Genomic DNA, 27,687 nt, shown 5'->3' with positions numbered 1-27,687 from the left:
AAGGCTCGGCGTGTTTGTATGTGTGTGTGTGTGTAGATCTTCTTCCAACCTTATTCACATGACTATTGGCAGGCTTTTGTTCCTCACCACATGCGCTTCTCCATATGGGACTCCATCAAGACTTGGCAGTTGGCATGCCCCAGGATGCGTGATCCAAGAAAGACAGTGAGAGAATGTCCAAGATGGAAACCACAGTCCTCTTGTATCTCAGAAGAGATATAACATCCCTTCTGCTATATTCTTTTCATTAGAAGCAAAGTCAGTAAGTCCGTCCCAATACGGGAGAGTTATACAAAGGTATGAATTCTGGGAGAAAGGGATCACGGGGGGCTGCATATCACAGTCTACCCTCTGGCACCCAGTGATCCCTGTCCTTCCCACATGCAAAATACACTCATGCCCTCCCAAGGTCCCTAAAAGTCTTATCCCATTGTAGCATCAGCTCAAAGTCCAGAATCTCATCATCTCAATCAGGGCCAGGTGGGGATGAGGTGCCTTCTATGTACTTCTTTAACTGTAACTGCTTGAATACAGTTCTCCTCTATCTGTAGACCTGTAAAACCAAAGAGGTATCTTCTCCCCACATACCCAACCTACAATGGTCGAATAGCCATAATATAACTGCTATAGAGATTCCTGTTAAAAATGGGGTTAAATGGGAGGCATAAAGGAGTCACTGTTCCATAGAAGTCCTGAAATCGAGCTGGCCAAGTTTTGGTAGTTCTTTCTTCAGGCCTCACAGTCTGGAAAGAATTCTTTATGGTTCTCTGCTCTATTCTCTACACTCTTGATTCCACCCTCTAAGCAATCTTTCCTTTTCCAGGAAGGGTAACACCTATTTACAGCTAAACAGCTCTATGAGCCTGCTTCCTGACAGTAGAATTCTGGGAGTTCAAAGGGCTCTCCTCACTCTATAATGTCTCTGTCCCCCTCAGTCATGTTGGTAATATTTCTGAATATATACCTCATTAAGCACTTTGTGGGTCTCCTGTCCATTAGACATTCTGTCCATTAGACAGAAGCCACATCCACAAATCTCACAGACATAAACTCTTCTCTGTTGTTTCTTTGAGAGGATCTGGGAGACACACCTTTACTCTCTAAAGGGACTCTTGTATGACTGAAAGTACTCTGAAGCACCACCTTGACTTAACAAAGGATTTGACGGTCATATCCTTGGCTGTGTTTTCCTGGCAGTGCCCTGGATTTGATCTTTGTTCAGAAGCCATTCAAATGTCCTTTTGACTTTACTACAGCTGCAGTGTAGCCCCTTTGGCAAATCATTTGCTAGCACTAAATCATCTGGTTCCCGTAAATGAATACCCTGTGTCTTCCAACAGTGCAAAATACCTTTTCCTTTTTCTTAAAATTTATTTATTTATTTATTTTAATGTATTTATTTTTGGCTGTGTTGGGTCTTCATTGCTGCGTGCAGGCTTTCTCTAGTTGCGGCCAGCTGAGCTGGGGCTACTCTTCATTGCAGTGCGTGGCCTTCTCATTGCGGTGGTTTCTCTTGTTGCGGAGCACAGGTTCTAGGCACGTGGACTTCAGTAGTTGTGGCACGCAGGCTCAGTAGTTGTGGCTTGCAGTCTTAGTTGCTCCGCAGCATGTGGGATCTTCCCGGACCAGGGATCGAACCCGTGTCCCCTGCATTGGCAGGTGGATTCTTAACCACTGTGCCGCCAGGGAAGTGCCCAAAATACCTTTTTCTAAACATCCAAATCTCCAGTATTGTCACCGTTCAAATTTATATCCTGAAGCTATACTGAGTGGGATAAAACCATTCCAGACATACGAGCATAATGACACATGATTTATGTGTCATAAGAAACATGAGGCAGATTTTTCTCTTTTCTTCCAACATTTGTCAGCTACCAATTCTGAATCATATGCTAGGTATACAAGGCAAATTAGACATGGTTCTCACCATTGAGCAATTTAGAGACATGATTTATCTCCACAAAATATATATTTTTAAATTAAGTCTAAACCTATGCTGTCTAGTATGGTAACCACTAGCCACATGGCTGTAAAAATTTAAATTAATTAAAGTTCAATGAAATAAAAAATGTATCCGCCCAGTTGTACTAGCCATATTTCAAGTGCTTAATGATCACATGTGGCTAGTGGCTATCCTATTGTACGGCATAGATATAGAGCATGTCCATCATTGCAGAAAGTTCCATTGGATAACAATAATCTAGAGAAGAAAGCAGTAAGATCTAATAAAGATAAGCACTTATCCTTGTTTGAAATATATTTGTCTCTCCTCTCCCATACTAAAAAGTTTCAAATATCAAGGAGATACTGCATACTTCTTTAGTAAATACTCTAACATGCTTCATAATAAAGAATGCTGTAAAACCATGATTCTTAATAATTTTTTGGATCACAGACCCTTATTAAAATCTACTAAAAGTCAGCGAGTTTTTCCCCAGGAAAGTATATTCATGTACCAAAAAGCATGTCCAATTGCAAGGGGTTCATGGACTCCCCCAAAGTGCTTCCATTGTTCCTCTAGGAGGCCAGGGACTCAAGTTTAGAATCTTTACTGCGAAGTGAGTTTGATTTTCCCATTGACTTTCAGTATAAAATTGATGATGTAGTTTACTATTAAATATGATGACTCCTGATAGTAATAAAATTATTATTAGAATAAGGATGATGAGGGGGAAAAACAAAAATTTCTGACAAAAGTTAAGAATGTATAGCTATCTTCAAAATAATTAAAAAATAAACCCAACCCTTTGAGCTAAAACTTTAACACAGAACCAGCAAATCTGTCAACTTGCATCATGTATCACAGTCAATACAGGAATGTAGTTTAGCAAATTGGCTACATCTTCCGTTAGTTTCAAATGCTCCCTCTACCCACCACCGTCACGATGAAAAAACTTTTAGGGTGATGAAAAGAGCAGTCTAGCCTTCTAAATCTAAATTCCTGGTGTAATTCTAATACATTTAATAGATATTTCTTAAGAGTGTGTTGGTTGCCTCAATGGTGTTAACTACCTGGACATACTGGATGAAAGGGTGGGATTCAATGGACCAGAAAGACCCTTCTTTGAACTTTGGGAAAAAAGGAGTGACTATTTCTTTGCAAATCTGTTGATTTAGATGAAGTTTCTGCAAGGAGAGCAGAATTATAAATGGAATTGGCTCCAGGTATGGCTGAGGGACAGAATCCTACATGGCACTGAGTTTCTGATTTCTGAGCCAATGTAGAATTTGTATTTGTGTAGAAGAAGCACTGAAGCATTCTTTCCAAAGAGTGGTAATCTGAACCACATGAGGACTGATTAATGGTTTTCATGATAAAACCTCAATTAACCAGAATTCTAAAGGGACGGCCTTTTGTAAATAAAGAAGAGTTTGTTAGGAAACCTCCCTCTCTCCTTCCCTGCCAACTTCTCTCTCTCTTTTTCTTCCTTTCTTTCTATTTTAACCCTGTGGAAAATCTTTCTCTAATATGTGTGGATTTCCTTTGCTGCTTTAGTGAGCTTTAATACGTACAGTCTGCTGAACATAAGTTAGTCAGTGGTCTCTGATCTTATTGTGTCCTTCATGATGTCCGTTTTGTAGACTAGTCATCATTTTTTATAGAAGTTGATATATGAGTTTAGGCTGAATATAAACTGGGATCCTGGGGGAAGGGGTAGCTAATATCCGTTTATTTTGTATTCTCTTATCTCTTATCAATAATAGGCAGTAAATTTCCTGTTCATTTGTGAATCAGTTTGAATGCATTAAGCTGCAAGTGACAATGCTATTCACAATGGCTTAAATTGAAAGGACATTTATTATTGACCTAGCAAGAAGTATGGAGGTAGGATGTCTAGGGCTGATTTAGTAGCCCAATAAAGTCATCACAGACCCCAGGTTCTTTTAATAGTTCCACTCTACCATCCTCAGCCAAAAACCTTTTGTCCTGAGACATCTTACCTCATGGTTGCAAAATGGCTGCTGTAGTCTTCAGGCATTTATCCTTACACCATAGCTTCCAAAGCAGGAAGGGAGAAAAGAGGGCAAAAGAGTTTTCTTGTGCACTTTTCTCTTTTATCAGGGGGAAAGTCTTTTCCATAAGCCCTGTTCCCCCAAAGCAGACATATTTTTCCTTGTCACTGGCCAATACTGGGTTTCATGCCTACCCCTGGAACAATCATTGGCAAAGGGGAATTTCTGACTTAGAGTCATCACAGTTCAAGATAGGCAGAGAGAGATAATGAGTGGTTGTGATCTAAGTGGAGGTGGATGGACCAATATAAGTGTGCTACTAATCAAGTTGCTAATCAAGGTAAACTCTTGAGATCATCTGAACTGTCTGCCTTGCAGGCTCTAATTTAAGTAAAGGCAGTAGTGAGAATGCCTGGTTTGGGGTTTCAATGGGCTTTCCAAAGAAACAACTGAGGGCTTCCCTGGTGGCACAGTGGTTGAGAATCCGCCTGCCAATGCAGGGGACACGGGTTCGAGCCCTGGTCCGGGAAGGTCCCACCTGCCGCAGAGCAACTAAGCCCGTGCTCCACAACTACTGAGCCTGTGCTCTAGAGCCCGTGAGCCACAACTACTGAGCCCATGTGCCACAACTACTGAAGCCCGCACGCCTAGAGCCCATGCTCCGCAACAAGAGAAGCCACCGCAGTGAGAAGCCTGCGCACCGCAACAAAGAGTAGCTCCCGCTCGCCTCAACTAGAGAAACCCACGCGCAGCAACAAAGACCCAACACAGCCAAAAATAAAAAAAACAAAGAACCGAGCAAGCCAAAACAAGATGGAGCAATAGTTAAAAAAAAAAAAAAAAAAAGCAACAAATGAACAGAAGAGCTGCTTTACTCTACCAGGGACGCTGCTACCTTGGGGGTGGTGATGCGAACCATCTTTATATCTCCTTTTGACTCATTATAAAGACTTGTCTCATGGTGTAACCAGGAGGGTTCCTCTCTTTAGGCAAACATTTACCACTCTTCAAATGACACCAGAGTTGAGCTTGTGGTCTTGAATCTGTGGTTTAACAATGCATGTAGTTTATTCCTGACGTGCCTGGTGAAGGCAAATGGAGAAAACTCAGAACTCAGAGTATAGAAATCCAGTTTCTGACAGTCGGCCCTGAACTTGTTTGTGTAGCAATCCTCTTAGATGTGTAACAAGGCTTTGGCGTGTGAGGACTTGCAGTAACCTCATAAAAGAGAATGTTCTTATCTGTGATGGTTGCGGTCCCTGCTGGTAAATGTGTGATCAAGATGGTATTAACTCAACAGTCAGTGATCAGACTAGGAAGGCTAGGAGGAAAGATCTCTGAATGTAAGATTATCGCTTTGAAGTTTGGGGCCTGGCACTGCTTTAAAGATTAAGTATCTACCATTTACTGGAATTCAATATTTAACAGGTTAAAAATGAGTCAGTTCCAACTTCCAAATGAGTTTAAATTTTGAAATCAAGCACAGAATTTCTCTATGAGGCTGGTGTTTTCAAGGGTAGCAAGACTCATCACGAAATTTGACTTTAGCCATGCCTCGGTGAGAGGTTTTGAATAAACATCCATATCATCAGTTTCAACACTCATTTCCTACAGATGTACCAAGACAGCTTTATATTTCTTTGTCATTAAGATAAGACATTTGATTTTCCTCCTTAACCTCCACCCAAGTTCATTTCATACAATGGACTGATTCTCAGGTAACATAAACACCCACTTCTACCAGGTTTTCTTTGATTGCTGGAGAAAGTCTGGGCCGTATCTGAGTTATACACATTTTACTGCGTCTCCTCTGGCATGAGATTCATATCCATCGGCCTCTTCTCAGAGTGAAGTTGACTTTCTTTCAATTCCGAGTCGAGAATTTCAGTTGGCATGTGGTAATTCCAAAACCATTTGAGGCTCATCTTGATTGGCTCTGGTAATCCCAGCCCAGCCAGGTTCACTCTGAGAGGTCCCCTGTCCCTTCATGAATGGCCACAAAAGCTTTTACTCTTGGCTGTGCGTTCTAATAGCCCCTCTTGCATGGACTGTGCCAAAGCAGTGCTTCAAAAATATTCGTCCGTATCATGTGGCTTTTCTTGCTGCAGTTTCTGTTCTTTTTTATTGTAGGATCTGGAGACTCACCACTAGAAGACGATGAAGTCGCGTATTCACACGCTAGATATAAAGGTGAATGCTTTGCTTATGTGCTAATGAAGACCTGCTGATGCCAGGAGGACTTTCCTTTTTGCCCTGCAGAGCAGACTATAATAAAGTGACCAGACAACACGTTTTAAGTTCTAATTACCTGTCGAGAAAACAAAATGTTTTAAAATTAATATGCATACGCTCCCATTTGAAAGAAAATACAGAAAAACAAATGAAAGAAAACAAAAAGCGTTTGGAAATCTCTGAAGTGCTGTCCTTCAGCACCCCAGTGGTCATTTTATTCTCATCAGTTTCTTTACTGTCCTTACTTCTGCAAAGCCAAGCTCTAGCTGATGAAAGTGAAAATCAAGCCATGAGTTCTACCTGATTCATACATTACAGCCAGAATCGTCCAGAGTAAACCATCCCAGGTCAAATCTGGACCCAGTGCTGCTAATGTACTGAGATGAATGAGGAATGAGAAAACTTGATTTTCATAAGCTCATTTCATTGTGCTCTTTCTGAGTCTGGCTTGGCTCCTGAAATGATGAGTAAAGTGTGTTGCCCAATGAAACTTTAATGATAAAGAGCTCCATCTCTACACACTTCCAGCAATCCACCCCCTCCAGCAGGTATAAAAAGCCTAAACAAGAACCTTCTATGCAGGCTCAGGTAAGTATGTCCATAAATATTTTCTAATGGTGAGTCGTTTCTCTGAAGCTTTGGGAGCCCTGAGGAAAGTGAGGGCAAATTTAGATTATTTCTCTCTGAATTCAGTTCCTTTTACAGTTGAGAAATAATCTGAAGACAATTGATTAATAAAGTTCTATTGTGGCATTTTGCCCAGGAAATGTATCTGCGTTCTGGCAGGAGGACACTCCCCTGCTCTGTTGTGATATGTCTGAGTTATAAGAGAATCAGGGTAGTACTGGTCAGCCTTTGGTTGGAGAGAGTCCTTCAGTTGTTTTCCACACAAGTGAACAACCTTGCTAATATAATGACTGGTGTCTATGTCCAGGTGTTTCCCACCATGTTCCACGTTTGCTTATGACCTGTGAATACAGATACTCATTCCTATCCACAGCTCCTATATTACTGCCTCAGGAATTAACCAATCCAGCAAAGCACAAACTTGTTAATTAGATGTTTGGGGTAAGGTGGTATTCTGATTCCTAACACTTTTTTTTTTTTAACATCTTTCTTGGAGTATAATTGCTTTACAACGGCGTGTGAGTTTCTGCTTTATGACAAAGTGAATCAGCTATACGTATACATACCTAACACTTCTTAATTGAGAGTTCTGAAAAATCTTTTTTTTTTCGAGTCCCTTATTGAAAAATCTTCCTAAAACACACGCGTGCACGTGTGACCCTTCACATGTCCAAGAGGGGTTATATAGCGCCCTCAGATTACTGTTCTCAATGTTCATCCTCGCTTCGCAGCACTGCAAGTGTGGAAGGTAAACCAGATGTAGGAAAATATGTGCCTGGCCTAGAGCTTACCCGGAATGTTTAAGGATAAATACTTCTTAGGAAATTGTTTTCACTGTCATTTTTTTTTTAGTTTTAAAACTTAGAGGCAAACCATTGTCCATTGGGAGATTAGTTCTAGATCCTTCGGCCCCTATACAGTGTCTGGCACATACTCAGTAAACGTTTTTTTGAATTAAATTGATAATTTATAAAATTTATCAAAGAAAAAAGGAAGTGAAGTGTAACCAACATTTAATGTGGCAAGCACTGCTTTTGATTCTTTTACTTGGAATGCCATCCTGTCTTCACACTAATTGAGGGAAGGAGGAAGGAGCGTAGAGATATGTTATTATTTACAGATGAAGGAACCGCAGATTAGAGAGGGGAGGTGACTTGCACAGACTCACACAGCTAGCAAACGTTATGTTTGAGTCTGAAATCCAGATGTTTTAGCTCAACATTCAGAGTTCACTAGTAGCTCCTTGGTCTGCTACATGACACTGCTTACCCCAGGAGCTCCACAATGGCCCAGGGAGATGAAAACGTTTTCCTGAATAATCGATTTAGATTTCTCCCTAAATAAACCCTGTCTTAATTGAAGCAGCATAAGAGCTTCCTTTCTCTAAACCTCTATGTTAAATGTTCCGCTAATTCACTTTTAACTCATGCTATTTGCATGCACTTCAAATTCAAGTCACTCACTGAATTTTTAATTATTATCACTGCAGGGCTGTTAAAATGTCAAAATATCTTCCAAAGGTTTGTCTTGGAAAGTAATCCAAAAGAAATTCCTTTTGCGAATAAATAGAAACAAGATTTTTTCCCCCCACATGTTGACAACAGCACAGCTCTGGGATGCGTAGGCAGCTCTGCTGGAAGGATTTGAAGACTCAAAATAGCTGAGTAAAAAAAATCTGCTAATTGCATGGCTGTACTGAAATATGCGAATTTGTAATACATGTATATGCAGGTCATTCTCTAATGGACCTGCTGCCTTAAATATTTGTCCTGGGCACATTTGCGAAAAAGACAACCATAATGTGTGTGTGCTAAGAATTGCAGGTCTGCCGCCTCATATTAGTTTACTCTAAAATCGTGCCCCTCGGGCTTCCCTGGTGGCGCAGTGGTTAAGAATCCACCTGCCAATGCTGGGGACACAGGTTCGAGCCCTGGTCCAGGAAGATCCCACATGCCGCAGAGCAACTAAGCCCGTGCACCACAACTACTGAGCCTGTGCTCTAGAGCCCGCGAGCCACAACTACTGAGCCTGCATGCCACAACTACTGAAGCCCGCGCACCTAGAGCCCGTGCTCTGCAACAAGAGAAGCCACCGCGCTGAGAAGCCTGCGCACCCCAACGAAGACCCAACGCAGCCAAAAATAAATAAATAAATTTAAAAATGAAAAAATAAAATCGTGCCCCTCCTAAACTCACGCCAAAGTCCAGAAGCTGGAGGATGTGAGTGTTTTCAACATTTGAGCGAAAAACAAGTAGAGAATTGGACGCTCTTCCAGTTTGTGCATCTGCGGAATTGTGATCAGGACCCAGAACGTAAAGAGGATTTGCCTTTAGCTGAAAGGTTTACAAGAGACTACTCAAAGTTATCAGTCAGAAGAAGGATTAAGGAAGTAGGCATGGGTGTGAGAGGGGTAGGAGATCAGAGAGGAATAAGAATTTGAATCATACAACTTCAAAGCTAGATGGGACCTTTTTTATTTTGACATTTTAGCACCGATATAAATATAAAATTTAATCAGAATAGGGCTTCCCTGGTGGCGCGGTGGTTGGGAGTCCGCCTGCCGATGCAGGGGACGCGGGTTCGTGCCCCGGTCCGGGAGGATCCCACATGCCGCGGAGAGGCTGGGCCCGTGAGCCATGGCCGCTGGGCCTGTGCGTCCGGAGCCTGTGCTCCGCAACGGGAGAGGCCGCAGCGGTGAGGGGCCCGCGTACCGCAAAAAAAAAAAAAAAAAAAAAAAAAAAAAAAAAAAATTTAATCAGAATAAAAATAACCATTGTAGATGGGACTTTGAAAATAATCTCATCCATTCCTCTCTTGTATAGACTATGAATGTGGGTCCCTGAAAATTTTTTTGAATTGTCCAGGTTACTAGGAGATGATAGATAATATCTGCCCAGGCCTCTCGACTCTGCCCAGTATCCACCATACTCCGCCAGCTCACTGTTTTCATTGTCTCCCTCTGGGTCTCCCATATTCATTCTCACCTCATCACCCTTCTGCCCTCTCCAATGGGGATTTCATTTTCTCTCTCTGGAGCCCAGTTCTCAATCAAGGATTTCACAGTTTGTCCTGTGAGATGGTGACAGAAGGGTAGTGAAGGGGACCAGTTGGCAAGAGAAGAAGAGGCCAGAGCTGGGGAAGCACAGAAGCCTTGCAGTCCAGCAGGGGAATAGGGCAGACAGGGAAACTAAGAGGAAGTGAGGCAGTGGGGAAGTTAGGAGGAAGGGGTGTGGGAGAGGACAAAGACAGAGAGGTCAGGCGACAGATGACTTTTAAGATTTAACACCGTGAGAGCTTCCCTGGTGGCGCAGTGGTTGAGAGTCCGCCTGCCGATGCAGGGGACGCGGGTTCGTGCCCCAGTCTGGGAAGATCCCACATGCCGCGGAGCGGCTGGGCCCGTGAGCCATGGCCGCTGAGCCTGTGCGTCCGGGGCCTGTGCTCCGCAGCGGGGGAGGCCACAGTGGTGAGAGGCCTTCGTACCGCAAAAAAAAAAAAAGTGCTTCTTTGAGCTTGAAAACACCAAGTGCATTTTGGAGTTTCCTTGTGGGTGGTCTTTCCTATTACAGTTGGAAAAGACAGGCAGAAAGAGAGAGGGGGAGAGAAATATACCTCACTTCTAGTAGTCATAGAAGCCCGTAGGTTCCAAATGTTAGTTTAATTTGAGTGGTAGGCATCTATGGATTTTTCCAGAATTTATCTTAAGGACTTTTGATTATAGAAGAAATATCCACAACTTGGCAGTGCTAAGCAAACATACCCCAAACTGTGATCTTGAAATCTCTTAGCTTCATGGCTTACCTGGAGCCATCACCAAAGAAAGAACTGAAACATTTAAAATTAGTTCAATAATTCTTTTATAGGACTTCCCTGGTGGCGCAGTGGTTAAGAATCCACCTGCCAATGCAGGGGACACAGGTTCGAGCCCTGGTCCGGGAAGATCCCACATGCCCGGAGCAACTAAGCCCGTGCGCCACAACTACTGAAGCCCGTGCGCCTAGAGACCGTGCTGCGCAACAAGAGAAACCACCGCAATGAGAAGCCCGCGCACCGCAACTAAGAGTAGCCCCCGCTTGCCACAACTAGAGAAAGCCCGCGTATAGCAACGAAGACCCAACGCAGCCAAAAATAAATAAATAAATTTAAAAAATTCTTTTATACTTAGAGGAAAATAATGGAGATATGTATACTGTTTTGTACTTTACTTCAGGGTCCAGATTTTTTCTCATTTAAAAATGTTAGCATATACAGACTAGATGTATAAACCCAAGAGGAAGGAAACTTTGTTCAAGGAAGGCCTGGAGGCCTAGAGTAAGCTCTTGCAAGACTGCATCCAAGAGATCAAACTTAATCAGCTGTAGGCTAAGCGTGGGGCATCACTTCTCCCCAGAAAGTCCAGGAAATACTGCTTGAGTCCCGACGGTAGCACCCACTTGAAGCTCTCTGAAAAACATTATATGATGAAAATATTAGGCAAAGGAGATGTCAAAGCACATAAGTAAAAAAACAAAACAAAACAAAAAACAGTCCATGCACGAGACCTGGACAGAACTGTTGGTTTTCATGGCTGAGAAGCAGCCAGAAACACATCATCAGAAGAGAATTCCTGGCAAAGTCAAACAGGGGATTTCCTCCTTGGCCACATGATGGTGCACGAACTTCACTCACTGTCAGCTCAGGTGCTGGGGTGGAGGGAGAAGCTGGCAGCCCTAGGGAGGGGGCTCCTGTTCAAGGCATGGAGAGCCTGACAGGCTTGAGGGAGCCAGTCTCTGGTCCCCATTGACTGTACGGTGGCCACTGTGGGAGCTTTCGAGGAGCTAGTCTTGCCCTACTAATTTTATGGCCCTCAGCGACACCTTCCAAAGGCCCAGGGGAGAGGTTCTGCTTTAATAGTGTCATCCTAAGCTGTGCTCTGGGCAACTACGAGACCAAAATCAAAACACCCTGGAACTTTGCCATTGGAGAAGGGTGTCATCTCTTACCTAAATGGGGCTTAACTGGGGACATCTGAAAAAGGAGGTAGCTTCCCAATGGGGAGAAATTGTTCTGTGACGTTAAGCCCAAATTATATCCTGTGGCAAAACCCTGCAAATTGTTGCTTCGTTCACATTGATTAGGATCGTATTAAGTGCTTTTACAGTGAATATGATACAGACTTGGAAAAAAATCTAAATTAACCAATTATTGACTCCCCCGCCACTCTGTATGGATGGCTGGGGTTAAGGTTCACAACGCTAACAGCTGCTCTCAAGGGAATTATGTATCTAGTTAAGGGAAATATTCAAAAGAACAAGCATTCATTGAACGTTCACTGTGTGCTAGGCACTGTGCTAGACGCTTGATATGCATTGTTTTTTCAGTCCTTGTAAGAGGACTTGTAAGAGTCCTATGACATAGGTAGAGGTATTGACTCAGAGAGGTTAAGTAACTTGTCCAAGATCACACAGCTACTAATGGAGGAACCTGGACCCATATTCGTATATGTCTGACGCCTACTCCCATGATCATAACCTCCCCACCCAGAGACAACTTAAAAGACGTGGGGCACTATTTGGAGGTCCAAAATCTGGAATGCAGCCAGCCAGGGACTTCGAGAGTGAAGAGACACATTTTCTGAAGATGTCACTTGCTATTTCTCCTCTCCTTTGTTTCTGCTACCTGTAGATACCCCGTGGTGCTCCCCCATCAAGGTGAAGTACGGGGATGTGTACTGCAGGGCCCCTCAGGGAGGATACTACAAAACAGCCCTGGGAACCAGGTGTGACATTCGCTGCCAGAAGGGCTACGAGCTGCATGGCTCTTCCCAGCTGATCTGCCAGTCAAACAGACGGTGGTCGGACAAGGTCATCTGCAAGCGTGAGTAGCCCGGCCCCATGCTGCGGCCTCGGGGCCATTTGGGGCCAAAGTTCTTTTGCTCTGAGATCAGGGATTTTTACTGAATGCTTTGTGGTCTTTGATGAGAAAAACTCCCCTTGTGAGCAGAAGCCATGCGTTAGTTCCTAAGATATGGCGGAAGTAAGATGACACATTTCAGACAGAGGGGTGCGATCAGCTGTTTGGAAAGGGGGAGAGAACAGAGGTCTGTTTAGCAAAGTGCTGGCCCCAGCAAAGGGTTTGGGGATTGAAAAACAAACAAGACACACAGGTACAGACACACTCTGCCATCAAGGGTCATCTGCCATCAGGGGTCCCACAGAATAGCATTAGGGACAGACGTGTAAAACCGACCCTAAGAATGGTGCTCTGCCATGGACTCCTGGTAGTAGCCACAAGCGTCCTCCCAAGGAGTGGAACTTAGGGAGGCGAGGAGAGAATTACTGCGGAAGGATGCTGATTCCATGAAAGGCGCTGTGCCTCAGGGGAGAAGGTTGGAAGCACATTTCAGGGGCTGACTTTTAGCTTCCTGGAAAGTCGTCTCATTTGGGAAACTGCAAGTGACACAGCATCGTTGAAGTGCATTTTAGATGCCATTGCTGTTCAAAAAAGCTATCATGATGGAGCGCCTGCTGTGTGCCAAGCATTTCACATATATGCAATTTTTGCAACAATGCTATTGATATGGGTGCCATTACTTTATTGTTGGGAAACTGAGGTTGGGGTCTGCAGCCGTGTGATCCACTCTAGGCAGACTACGCCTCTGGGTGACTATAGTGAACACTTTCAGTGCTTCCCCCATATGTCCCTGGATGCCCTGCTACCAGTTCTGTGTGTCCATCCCCCAGCTTCTGGGCGCTTTGCTCTTAATGACTTGCACCTTCGGTTGATCTTCTACCAAGGAAGAAGAGGCTCTGCGCCTTCAGAGGACTGCTTTCTTCGTTCTGACAGGGAGAGCATTCCCCATGGGCAGCCTGTAGCTGCCCAGTACTGACTGGTAAAGGATTAGGAAAGCCCAGCTGCCCTGCCTGGAGGCAGGGCAGACTCAGGCATCACTCACGCTCCAGATCTTCCCTGCGGAATCAGGCTGAGGCTGACTTTGCCTGAGTTGCTACCTTGCCCGGCTACCTCCCCTCCCCCGTCCTGCTTCCCCCACCCTTCACTGGTCTCCCCTGGGAGCACTTTCTTAATCACTTGCACACAAATCCTGGTCTCAGCGTCTCTTTCTGAGGAGCCCAGCATAAGACCGTGGTTTAGCTGGGATGCCAACCCAAGCCAGTCTGGTGTAAAACTTTGTGTCCCTTCTGTGTGACATGCAACCATTGTTACCAAATGCAAGTTCATGCGCCTGACGCACAGTGAGGCCAAACAAATCGAAACATCGGAGTTTGGAGCAGAGAAAGGTTATTGCAGGTCCAAGCAAGGAGAACGAGTGGCTCGAGCCCAAACCCACCGCCCCACCAACTCCTTGAAAGGGTTCAGCACAGCATTTTTAAAGGCCAGGTGAGGGAGGGGTGTTGCAGGGTACACAATTCAGCTTGTACACAATTCTCTGATTGGCTGATGGTGAGGAAACGGAGGTTAACATTCTAGGCGCCGGAAGGTCTGGGGGCTACGTGCTCTTGATCATCAAGTAGTTAATTCCTTCCATTTGGTGGTGGTTTTAGCATCTGAAAAACTCAGGGAATATGCATCAGATGCTATTAATCTGGGTCTTCAGAGAGGAGCTACAGCAGAGGGTATGGGGGAGGGGTCTGCCCCGGGAAGGACCCATAGGGTCCTGCTCGGTTACACTATCTATCATTTCTCTACTTTTATCAGTTATATTTCAATTAACTTCACCCTATGCTTTCAGAGTTTCTGGACTCTGAAACTCGATGAACAAAATCTAAGTAATACTGAATCTCTGGTTTTCTCTTTCTCAGAAAAGCGATGTCCTACCCTTGCCATGCCAGCAAATGGAGGGTTTAAGTGCGTCGACGGTGCCTACTTTAACTCCCGGTGTGAGTACTATTGCTCGCCAGGATACACATTGAAAGGGGAGCAGACAGTCACGTGTATGGACAACAAGGCGTGGAGTGGCCGACCAGCCTCCTGTGTTGGTAAGAGAATGTCACCAGCCCTCAGGAGGCGCCTGCTTTGGAAGGAGCAGGGGGTGTCCGTACAGTGGATTTTTAAGGAAGCATCCATGTCCCGAATGTAAAGCATAAGCAGCCAGTTTTGCTTTCAGTGGTTCTCTTCATCCCTATTTCTCTGGCTCAGCGCAGACCTAGCCTCAGTCTCTACGCTAGAGTTGACTGCACAGCTCATGGCTTTCCTCGGACTTTTGTCCCTCTCTTGGATTGCCATTGAGGCAGCTGGAGGCTGGCAGAGGTACGGGGTAATCCCGCTGCTTTAGTTCAGGGATCTGCCCTGTAGCACTGAGCAGAGTTTCTGACATTGGCCGGACATTTCCTGCAGAGAGCATCTCTGTGTCTTTCAGCTGGCAGATGTAGTTCCATTGTCATAGACTCCGGTAGTCAGCAAACACTCAGTTTGTAAACTGGAAGGGATTTGGCTATTTTACCTTAGTCTGGATTTGTTGGGCAAATAGTAGTTCTTAGTTCTTTTTTTTTTAAACATCTTTATTGGGGTACAATTGCTTTACAATGGTGTGTCAGTTTCTGCTCTACAACAAAGTGAATCAGTTATACATATACATATGTCCCCATATCTCCTCCCTCTTGCGTCACCCTCCCACGCACCCTCACTATGCCACACCTCCAGGCAGACACAAAGGACGTAGCTGATCTCCCTGTGCTATGCGGCTGCTTCCCACTAGCTATCTACCTTACGTTTGGTAGTGTATATATGTTCTTAGTTCTTAGTTGTGGTTCGGGGGAGCTGGAAATCTTTACAAATGCAAATTCATGGCTCCACCCCAGACCTGCTGACTCAGAAACTCTGGGGATGGGCCCCAGCACTTGGTGCTTTCATGAGCCTCGCAGGGCATTTCAAAGTGCTTAAAGAGAGAGCCTCTGATCTGAGGCAGTGCTTCTCCAACTTGGGAATCACCTGGGAAACTTGGTAAAAATGCAGCTTCTGATTCAGTAGATCTGGGGTGTAGCCTGGGATTTTCTCTAGGGCAAGGTTTCTGAATCTTGGAACGATGGACATTTGGGGTCACATAATTATTCGTCCTGGGGTCCCATCTTTTGTACTCTAGGGTGCTTAGCAGAGCCTTGGCTTTTACCCACTAGATGCCAGTAACATCTCCCCCCAACTCCCACTTGTGACAACCAAAAATGTCTTCAGACGTTGTCAAATGTCCCCTGGAGAGAGGAGAGGAAGGAGAAAAATCACTCCCCCCAACTCCTTGAGAATCACCCATCTAGGAGCAGTGGGTCCCTTCTCCCCACCCCCGCCCCTGCTACTTATTAGAATCACCTGAGTATCTTTTAGAACCTAGCCATGCCTTGGTCCAACCCTAGAGATTCTGATCCAATTAGTCTGATGTGGGACAGCTGGAGGAGGTGAGTGGCATTCTAAAAGCTTCCCAGGTGGCTTTCATATGCAGCCAGGATCCAGGACCATTGTCTGAGAGCAGTGGATCTCAGAGTATGGTCCCCTGATCAGAAACATCAACATCAGAAATGCAGATTTCCGGACCTGCAGGACTGCTGGATTCTGATGCTCTAAAGGTTGAGAACCTGCCTTAGAAGATCAAATTTGGGAAGAACTTTAGTACCTTTTTACTCAAAATAGTGCCCAGCAGTTTCAGCACCAGCAGGAAGCCTGTTGGAAATGGAGAATCTTGGGACCCATTCGAAGCTGGCAGATCAAAATCCATATTTTAAGAAGATCCCCAGGGGATTCCTATGTCCTTTAAACATTGGGGCAGACTGCTCTGGGACAGTGGTTTTCAACTATGGCTGCCATTTAAATCTGAATATCTGGGGCCCTGGTATTTTTCCAAAACTCCCCCAAGTAGTTGAAAACCACTGTCCCAGGAGACTGTTTACTCATAAAGCGTTAGAGCTGCCAGGACCCACCCCAGCAGAACATTCTAGTCCAATCCCCCATCTACGGATGAGGCCTGAGAGGTCACCTGACTTGCTTGATGTTGTGTAGAGCCAAGCCTATGTCTCCAGGCTTTCAGGCTCAAAGTCCCTGAATCCAGAGACAGCTCTGGCACTGAGGTGCCGAGGCAGCTGGCCACAGGAGCCTGGCTCCTACCCTGCTTGGGTCTGCCCATCCTCCAGAGAGTCCTTCAGCTCAGTCTGCCCGTGTGTGCTTTACTCCAAGGACTCCTTCCTGACTGCTCAGAGCCTGGAGCAGATACTTCAGGAATGAGACTGAAACTGGATGCTACCCTCTGGGGGCAGTTGTACAACAACTCCTCTGGCCTTGGTCCCCAGGGTGTGTTCATGATGGTACCACTGTCCACTGTATCCTTTGGCAGCATCAGCCGTTCTTACTCTGCAGTTATGTGGTTAATGAGCTATAGCCAGGGGACCTGGCCAAGATATTGTTGCAGGAAGGGGGACCCCTTCCAGGGCCCGAGCGTGGGCTCTTGTCTAACACCCGGAAATGAGTTGTCCGAGGAGACACACGTGCTGACAAAGCAAAAGACTTTATTGGGAAGGGGCGCTTTAGGGGAGAGCAGGAGGGTAAGGGAACCCAGGAGAACGGCTCTGTCACGTGGCTCGCAGTCTCAGGTTTTAAGGTAATGATGTTAGCTTTCTGGGTTGTCTCTGGCCAATCATCTTGCTCGTGCCCATATTTGGTCTGACTCAGGGTCCTGCCTGGTGGCGCACGCATCTCTCAGCCAAGATGGATTCCAGCGTGAGGGTTTCTGGGAGGTTAGGGCAGGACATATCATCTCTTCCCTCCTCCTTTCAGCCCCTCCCGAATTCTTCCAGGTTAGGTTTTTTTTTTTGGCTGCGTTTGGGTCTTTGTTGCTGCGCGTGGGCTTTCTCTAGTTGTGGCAAGCGGGGCTACTCTTCGTTGTGGTGTGCAGGCTTCTCATTGTGGTGGCTTCTCTTGTTGTGGATCACGGGCTCTAGGCTCGAGGGCTTCAGTAGTTGCGGCACGTGGGCTCAGTAGTTGTGGCTCCTGAGCTCTAGAGCGCAGGCTCAGTAGTTGTGGTGCACGGGCTTCATTGCTCGGCGGCATGCGGGATCTTCCCGGACCAGGGCTCGAACCCACGTACCCTACATTGGCAGGTGGATTCCTAACCACTGTGCCACCAGGGAAGTCCCCAGTTTAGTTTTACAAACATACTATGGGCTGGCATGTCTTGTCCTCCCTCCTTTTGGCCCCTCCCGAATTCTCCCTGTTAGTTTTCAGCAGCAGCAGCGCTGCGTTCTTTGTCGGGACCTCCTGCTGTGAGAAAACCCAGGCAAGCGGTTGTCATCGGGCCTGGCCAAGGCAGGCAGTTTTGGTCAATTGTTCCCCACCAATGCGAGCAAAAACCTTCTACATCAGAGTCACAGCCTGGACCTTACCTTGTATCCATCTGACAAGAGCACCAGGTCCAAATAATTACTCAGATAACCGACTCAGATTCATTCCGAGCTTCTCTTTTTCTAGGATTTAGGTAGGAGTTTGAATTGATCAGTAACTAGGAAGAAAGAAACCATTCTAGGTATTTCCAGCAGAAGAGAATTTAATAAGGGGCATTGGTTACAAAAACATAGGAAGAGCTGGAGGAGCAAAAGAGGAAAAACATTGTTACGAGGGATTAGTTACAGCAGAAACCCATAGCAACCAAGGGCTGGGGGAGCACAAGTGGCCTGGTAGTGTTACCCCAAATCCAGAAGCTCACGCTGATGTTGACATGTCTGTACCTGACACCATCATGGATGAGAATGAAGCCAGGAGCCCAGGAAGCCCTCACTGAAGCCCCTACCAGAAGCATAATGGCTTCCATCTTTTTCCTGCCTTCTATTCTCATGAGTGCCTCCTCCCATTGGCAAACCTAGCTGGTACCCAGCTGGCAGAAGGAGTCCAAGAAATGTCATTTCGTGACTTTTAGCACAGGCAGTAAAAGGGAGATGATAGAAAAACTGAGCACCAACAGAATCTTTGGCACAGCAACCATTTTCTGAGGTCTTAGACATCTCCCCGTGAATTACTGTACTTCTCGGCAAGGAGAAGAACGCAGAGCAGCCCCGCTCAGCCAGTGCAGGTAGGGTAGCGCCCAGGCTGTGAGCTCTGGACACGCTCCTTTGGAAGGACATGACTTCAGGCCAGATGTTCAGGTCAGAAGAGTCCGTCACAGATGTTGCTTTCACTCTCTCCCCTGTGACTTGGTATGTGCAAGCTAGCTCTTCAGAACAAGCTCTCCCCCCCATTTTGGACTCTCTCTTTCCTCACATTGGAAGGGCCAGAGGTGATGGGATGGGAGGAGATACACATCTTCATGCTGAGCAAGCTTTGGCAGAATCTTCTAGGGATCACACTGTTCAGATGTCCAGATTGTGTGCAACAGTGGAAAGAAAATGCTGATTATTCGCAAAAAGCAACAAGCATGTCTTAAGCCAGACCAGATGGGCCTGGAACCTTCCCAGAGGGAGAGAGAAAGAACTAAGAAATGAACCCCAGTTTCAGGGCATTTATCTTAGAGCGGGCCAGGGCAAGGTTCAGGCATCTTTGGGGGAAGGGGAATTTGTGCGCGCAGTGAGGGGGGGTGGGTAATGGTGAAAAGGGGACCCGTGAGCCACAAGAGAGCAATGAGCTCCCAGGAAAAGGAGAGAAATGGACGAAGCAAGCAGGCGATTCTTTCTTAGATTTTGTGACAGATAAGCTGGAGCTTGTCCCCGGTGAATTTTACTGCAGGGCTGTCATGGATACTTTTGGCTTTAAATGTATTATTAAATTCGTTTAATGACTTTGTTTGTGTGTTGGCAAGGCTCAGGGGTCCTTGAGCACAACTCAGAGCCTCAGCCTAGTTTAGGAGCTGACACATGGTGGCCGAGCATTTCCCAGATTTCCACACAGCCTTGAACAGTGCCTCTGGGCCAGAGCTGTACTGAGTGCTGAGGAAATCGTCTCAGTTCTCCTCCAGATCTGGAGGGAAGAGAGAACACTGGGCTTACTTTTCGCTCTGAGGTGGTGGTCTTTTCACTTTTCACTCTGTGGTCTGGCTAATTTGAAAGGACCGCAAGTTAAAACTCATTCTCTTAGGCAGCCCACACTCTGGCAGTGGGCTCAAATCCATGGTTATTTCAGAAACAGATATAGATAGAAATCAGTCAGTGTGGGAGAAACAACACACTGCAAATTGCAGGAGGGTAAAATATTTAGAGAGCCGCAACTTCCACTGATATAAAAAAAAGTAAACCATAGAATGTAATAACTATTGTTTGGGGGGATTTTTTTTTCTTTTTTCCATTTTTAGTTCATTTCGGTTACATTGGCATTTAGATAGAACAATGGACAGTTAGAATTACAAGGCCCCATCTAGAGACCAGATTTTGAGTAGACACACGATTTCTCCTTTAGACCAACAGTTTTTCCTAGGCCAAAAGAGAAAGAGACCAAAATTCAAGTAAGTTTAAAATCCATGGGCAATGAAAACCGAGCAGGTATCTTTGGACATGCAGGGAGCCCCATTTCGTTTTTTAACAAAGGTCCACATACAAACCAACTTGGTTTTTGGAATTACTCTTTGCTTGTTTTATATTTCCTACAGAATGGAATAGTTGGAGAGTTAACACAAATGGAAGTCTGGAATAAAAAAAATCTGTGATTTTAGATTTGAAAACTGATGGAATACGTTTCTGGCCTCCCAATCATCTGACAGCTGGGTTGACCCAATGACCCACAAGGAAGTTTGCTGGGCTGAATGGTATTATTTCCCGAGATTCAGTTGAGGATACAGATATCACGGGGCTAAGAATAAATGTGTCAGTGCATTGTTGTAGATGCTCTTAAATCATATTGAATTTTTCCTGGGTTGACAAATACACATTTTCTTGCAAACTTTCAGGAAGCTAGTTTCAGCTTTGCAACAAGTTGCAGTTTTTAGTTTGGTATCTTGCTTCTGGTGATAGTGACTTCTAATTGTGGAGTTCTTTGCTTCTCTTCTAGACTCTTCTGTCCATTGGGGAAAGTTTTCTAATACCTCATGGTGCCAAAGAAATGGAACCACATTCCAGAGACATCCGCAAGGATTACACTCTAGCTGGGGGAGGCAAGCAATGGGGCAAGTTTTCCGTGTCCAGGTTTGTTCTGCCTCTGCCCTTTCCTCCTGTGCCCCAGGAAATGACCGCCACCTTCCTCCATCACCAACCTGCCAAAATTCCCCATCCAAACAACCGTGAAGAATACCATGGTTGTTTGAAACCACTAAGTTTTGTGTGGTCAGTTGTTTGGATGGGGAATTTCGGCAGGGCTCGGTGGCTCACCTCTGTTCCACATAGTAATGGCTGAAGTGCCTGATTGGGGCTGGAGGATCCAAGTTGGCTTCACTCCCATGTCTGGCATCTCACTCAGAGGCGGCTGTACTGGCTGGCATTTGACTGAGTCTCTTTCTCTCTCCCTTCATAATTTCTCAGTTTCTCCACATGGCCTCTCCAGTCAGATAATTGGACTTCCTTAGATGGCAGCTGGCTTCTGAGATAGTGAACAGCGGAAGGTGCCAGACTCTTTAAGGGCCTACACCTGGGACTGGCGTGGGGTCACTTTCCCTGCATTCTGTTAGTCAAAGCAAGTCACAAGCCTGGCACAGATTCAGAGGGAGGGGAAACAGACTCCATCTCTTGCTAGGAGGAGCTGCATGTATATAAGGGGATTATGGGTGGCCATCTTTGCAGGAAATTCGCCAGAGTATCCTTTGTTAGAAATCAGAGCTTAGAAATCATTAATGATATACATCTTGGAAGATGCCATACCAAATTTGAAAAAAAAAAAAAAAAAAGGTGTGATTGCTTATATCCCAGTTCACATACTATTAACAAGGCCAAAGTCATAATGCCCTAAGCAAGATAGAAGTTCTGTTCTCGTATAAATGTTTGTCCGGGGCAGTGTCCTAGACCCAGACTCCTTCTCATTTGTCCTTCCATCCTCAACTTGCCACTTTCATCCCACAGTCGAAGATGCTGTTCCGGCTCCCCACCCCATGGACATTCAAACCAGGGTGGAAGCGGGGGTAGCCACACATACTTTTTGAAAAGCACATCACTTCTTCTGACAACCCACTGGTGGAAGCCATCCCATGGCCACACCTAACTTCAGACAAGCCTGGGAAATATAGTCTTTATTCTGGAGGGCCACAGGCCCGGGGAAACTTCTTTTGTGCTAAAAAAAGAAGGGGGATGGGAGAGCGGGTGAACACATCGACTGTACAGATTGAGAGGAAGTTGGTGTAAAAGATCAAGGGAGAAAAAGATTAGTTAAAAAGCCAGTTGGTGTAAATCAACTATACTTCAATAAAATAAAATTTTAAATTCAACAAAAAATCATATTATATACCATATAGGTAAAAGTATTTATAGAAACAATTTGCTTAAAAATTGAGGTTCTCATTGCAATAATCAGTTGTATTTAATAAAGAAAATGTATAAGATAGTTCCCAAACGTAAATCCAGTTGGAATGAGTTATGGAGGACATCAGAGAGGAAAGGAGCATCAAATGGAGTCTGCTTGCTGTGAGCAGCTGTGATGAGCCTTTACATTCTTGAGATAAGAATATCACCTTGGGCTTCCCTGGTGGCGCAGTGGTTGAGAGTCCGCCTGCCGATGCAGGGGACACGGGTTTGTGCCCCGGTCTGGGAAGAACCCATGTGCCGCGGAGCGGCTGGGCCCGTGAGCCATGGCCGCTGAGCCTGCGCTCCGCAGCGGGAGAGGCCACAACAGTGAAAAAAGAAAAAAAAAAAAAAAAGAATATCACCTTGTCTTAGAATGAGGTGGAGGGAGTGAAGAACGCGCATCCCCACTCCAGGTGAGGCAGTCCCAGACACAAGTTACTGTTATGTTCTGAAGCACCTATTCTTCATACCTCTAACAGTCATGTTCAAACACAGGTCTCCACTGGAAAACATTATTTAAGCAAACATTTTAGGATGCAGTTAATTTATAACCTTAGTTTAAAGGGTTTTTTCCCCCTTGTTATCTGTTGGCCAGAACATTGCCCTTTTCACCCTCTTTCTTATTTCCACTACCTACCACCTACCACCTACCTGGTTAGACGTGTTCAATATTCCCAGGTATATAGTTTAGCTTCTCAGATAAACAGTAGTTGATAGAGTGCAGTATATTTGTTTCTGATATTTTTATATGCAGAGAAGAAACTAGAGCACGGAGGAGGGAGACAGTTTGTCAGATGTCTCCAGTGAGTGGGGCAGAGGCCAGGCTTTTCTGTGCAGAGTCGCACAGTTGCCACACAATAACTGGCTCTGTGGGCATCCTGACTCAACAAGGAGTCATGATTCAGTTTCTATAGTAACTTCGTTTATTTCATTCATGGAAATTTATAATAACTTAGAAAAAGCAATGATGGCCATGGCTGTATAATACTAGGCTTCAGTCCTGGAGCATCTGGGGAAGGGCAGGCCAGCTGGTCTCTTGAGCTGAAAGAGAGGCCATGACGCTGGAGGATGCAACAGAGTTCAGTCCTGCTGCCGCTCTTAAAGGATGTAAGGGGAAGCTGGAGCCGGCGACCGTGGAAGAATGTGTGTGCAGAGGATGGAGGAAAACGCTAGGTCAGCGGCAGGCAGACATACAGAAGTGTTCGGCTGATTAAAATAATTGAAAAAGATGCGATCATGGCTTAGAATCTCAGACCACAAAGAAATTCCAAAAGAGAGGAGATGCTTCCCGGTCTATAAATGGGGATGATAATAACAGTACTTAGTCTAGTAGGTGGTGGCGAGAATTCAATGAAATAATGCAGGGATAGTACTTCGCCTGGGGTGGACAGGTAGGAGGGTTCAGTAAATATTAGCTATTATTTTTAGTGCTTTATTTCTTCTTGTTTCTGGCTTGGAGGAACACCACTTCTGAAAAATTAGGCCAGTTTCAGCAGATCGTTGTTAGCTGTCAGAAGCTGGCTTTCAGAAGCTCTGAGACTCTTCACCCAGATAACCTAATTTGGAGTGCTGTTTGCTCAGTGACAATGTCAAGTTTATAGGGAAAACAACCCAGCCTATCATCCAGCTGTTTAGTTTACATGACACAGAGGGTAAGAGTATCTCTTCACTCTGACAGTGTCGCTCCAAGAAAATCTGGTAACACTAACTAATTTTACAGTGAAATCTATCTCCTCTCCTCAGCCCCTCCCTTTTGGCTTTAAATTTTTTAAAAATAAATATGCTTTCTATTATGAGGTTGCCAACTGTATTTGGCCAGCAGGGGGCAGGTATTGTACACTTGTCTTCCTGATTCACCCAAAGCTGTGAAATGTTCATCTGAATTGTAAAGTATGTCTTCTATTACCTGTCACAGTAAAACCAGAAAAAGGGGGATTATTTTTAAAAACGTATCAACTGAAAATAGACACCTCTAATGTATTTAAAGCAGCTTCCATTGCACCATCACATTTATAAACTTTATCAATTCTAAGAAGCATATTTTTTTTCACATTTTACTATCCCTGGAATTAGGATGCATCTCGCAATCGATAGTGACTTAGATTCAATAAAATATGGTAGTTATTCAATTTAGGATTAGTGTATTAGGGCTGTAAATTCACACTCCATTGAAGCATGCCGTAGAATGAAAATGAATTTGGATAGCTGAAGACAAAATTGTTTAACAAATTATTCATAATTTCTTACCCTAAATAAAATGAGAAGTTATTGGACAAGACACAGGAGAAAGTATATGAAGACTTTACTTGGTGCATTTAGCCTCTCAAAGGTGTTTGTAATTCAGAATCGAATGACATTTCATTTTCATTCAGGCTGTAGTAGCATGTAAATAATTACCAGCTGACATGTAAAGCAATGCAAATCTACATGTTGTTAATTTACTCTGCCCTCTTTAAATACATTCTCTACCTATTCAGAATCATCCAGTAGAATTTGCCAAAGTTTGAATTCCCCCTTCTTCTGATTTCACTTTAGCTATAATAAGATGAAATCTAAGGGAGTAAGGAATTGACATCTCATTTATTGCTAGCCCTCATTATCAACCCATCCTTGATAGTGAGGGGGCAGAAATTCTATTACCAGGTAGGGAAACTATTTGGGAGGTCTTTGGAGGGTCAGAACCAAGGTAAAACTGCTGTCCCGAAATACAAAGGCATAAGTGTGGTCCAGTGGCAGTTGGAGGGGAGAGTGGACCCAGACAGATCATTGTTTAAGATATTGAGGAGTATGTTGGGGATAGACATAGCCAGGAGAGAGAGAGCTGGTTCCAGGGGTAAGTGCTCTAATTTGGGTTATAATTCACATTATCATTATTTACATGCCTGGCCTTAAATAAATCACTCTGAGCCTCAGTATCCATATCTGTAAAATGAGAGCATTGGGTAATTCTTTTAAGCCTCCATAGCATTTACTTTTTTTTAAATAAGTAAATAAATAAATTTATTTATTTTTTGGCTGCGTTGGGTCTTCGTTGCTGTGCACAGGCTTTCTCTAGTTGCGGTGAGCGGGGGCTACTTTTCATTGTGGTGCGTGGGCTTCTCATTGCGGTGGCTTCTCTTGTTGTGGAGCACGGGCTCTAGGCGCGCGGGCTTCAGTAGTTGTGGCGCATGGGCTTAGTTGCTCCGCGGCATGTGGGATCTTCCCCGACCAGGGCTCGAACCCGTGTCTCCTGCATTGGCAGGCGGATTCTTAACCACTGCGCCACCAGGGAAGTCCCTATAGCATTTACTTTTATGTAGCCTGGGGCAGTGTCATTTTATACCTTGTGTCATATTTCACATATGGTAACATGATCCCCAACAGACTGTAGACTCTCTGAGAAGTACATGGTTCTCTTGCCTTTGTGCCTGCCCAAACCCAGCAGTTAGAATGATGCCTTGGGGAAGGCAGGTACTCACTAAAGATTTGTTGCCTTGAATTGAATGGAACTAGATGATACCTAAGGCACCTTTCTCTAGTCTCCTATGACGCTGTCTTTAAAGCGGGAGGGACTCAGAATGGCTGAATGACTTCTAGTCGAGTAACTGCCATATTGCCAAGTCAGCAGGCAGAGTTTGGAAGTCTGGGGAAGAAGTTGCTGTAGCTAATAAATTACCCCACGAGACACCTAGCAAGGCCAGCTGATTGCAGGTTTAGCAATGCACAGGTGAGTACTCAATCTTTAAAACTCAGCAGGCAAGAAGGGGCAAGATGAAGGGAGGGAAGAGAAATACAGAGGGGTGAAGAAACCCTTCAAAAGTGGGGAGCACCTAGACCTTTGGGCATGTCAAATGCTGGGTGTTGAACCCCAGGTTGATGAGATATTTCCTGCTGATGGCGAGAATATTCTGGTTCTGTTTGCAGATATAGAACCTCCTAGAATCAAGTGCCCAAGTGTGAAGGAACGCATTGCGGAACCCAATAAATTGACAGTCCGGGTGTCCTGGGAGACCCCTGAGGGAAGAGACACAGCAGATGGCATTCTCACTGAGTAAGTGCAACTTGGCAGCTGGAATGATGCTGCCTCTTTTTTGTGAGACATTCACCACCCAGAGTCAGGAAGTGTATCTATGCTGGTCAGTTAATGCTTTCAGACTCAGTACAGCACTCTTTCAGCCATTCCTCATTCATTTCTTTATTTTTCTTCACCGTCCGACATACTATATTTTTCACTTTCGTATTTGTTTATTGCCTGTCTCCACTACAGTATGTTCGCTGCCATATCCCTAATGCGCAGAACCATGCCTAGCACATAGTTGGTACTCAGTAAATATCTGTCAAAGGAAAGAAAGGAAGTAAGACGACGGGGTGGTGGGAAGAAGGGAGGAGAAGAGACGGAAGGAGGAAGAGGAAGCCAACTGGTAAATTCAGGGATAGACTCACCCCCATTGCCTGCCAGGGGCCCCTGCCCAGACCTTCCTAAGCCACCACCTCGCTGGGAACCTCTGTGTCTCCCAGGCGGAGCCCGATGTTGCCCCCCTTGTGCTCTGTGAGTCTATCCCTTGTGTTTTGGCACCTGCTTCTTTCAAAACATTTGATTTTTATTTTTTAAAACTTGCAACCACATTAAACACTTAAAGAAGCAGCTTTAAAAAAAAAAAAGAGATGGGGGCTTCCCTGGTGGCGCAGTGGTTGAGGGTCCGCCTGCCGATGCAGGGGACGCGGGTTCGTGCCCCGGTCCGGGAAGATCCCACATGCCGCGGAGCGGCTGGGCCCGTGAGCCATGGCCGCTGAGCCTGCGCGTCCGGAGCGTGTGCTCCGCAACGGGAGAGGCCGCAACAGTGAGAGGCCCACGTACCGCAAAAAAAAAAAAGAAAGAAAGTAAAAGGAGACGGGATCTTCTGCCTTCTTCCTTTCCCCCATTCTCCAGGACCAACTGCATGAGTAGTTTGAAATACATCCCAAATGTTTTTAAAAATGGGTGGTTCCCTTCGGTGAAGTTCAGCCACATGTTGTTCTAATCTAGCATATGGGCCTGTGCCCCTGCGGCTATTTGCTGGGCCCCCACCTTCCCTGAAGGCCACTACTTCATGTCAGCACGTTCACATCCATGCCTTAAAGTTCACCGTCCTGCTAGACCTCCTTACCGAGTTTCCATCTGTGGGCAAAGAATACCTCTGACTTACCCCCCGGTGAGCCATACAGCAGGGAAAGACTTTCTAGAATCCTGTCAACCCAGGCTGGGCAAGAGGAAATGTTTTAGAGCGATTATTAGTCATAATAGAACATCTTCTACTAGCAAGAGCCTGAGTCTCTCACCCGTAGCAGGACATTTTGTTCCCGCAGCCTGATAATGATCTCCCTGTGCACCATCTAGCTTAGATCATAATTGTTATGTTTCCCCTTGTAACTCCTCAAAGATAAACTTTGAGTATTAAGAAAAGTATTTATTTGTTGTTGTATACACGTCACAAACCCCTAAGGAGAAACTTTAGGCAATTGGGATGAAAAA

At 45.1% G+C, this 27,687-nt stretch overlaps 1 protein-coding gene across 1 annotated transcript in view; it reads left to right on the top strand.

Moving 5' to 3' along the window:
- The window catches only part of SRPX (sushi repeat containing protein X-linked), a 99,746-nt gene that overhangs the window by 37,611 nt on the left and 34,448 nt on the right, over positions 1–27,687 (top strand). The window contains exons 2-5 of the mRNA XM_065900717.1: positions 6,085–6,144; positions 12,475–12,666; positions 14,610–14,786; positions 26,100–26,226. Coding sequence (XP_065756789.1) covers positions 6,085–6,144; positions 12,475–12,666; positions 14,610–14,786; positions 26,100–26,226 — 556 coding nt within the window. The remainder of the gene's footprint in view (positions 1–6,084; positions 6,145–12,474; positions 12,667–14,609; positions 14,787–26,099; positions 26,227–27,687) is intronic.

The sequence above is a fragment of the Phocoena phocoena genome, chromosome X (genome assembly GCF_963924675.1).
Source record: "Phocoena phocoena chromosome X, mPhoPho1.1, whole genome shotgun sequence".
In the NCBI taxonomy this organism is placed as follows: Eukaryota; Metazoa; Chordata; class Mammalia; order Artiodactyla; family Phocoenidae; genus Phocoena; species Phocoena phocoena.
Note: the sequence above shows the minus strand (reverse complement) of the source record. Positions and strands in the feature narration are given on the sequence as shown.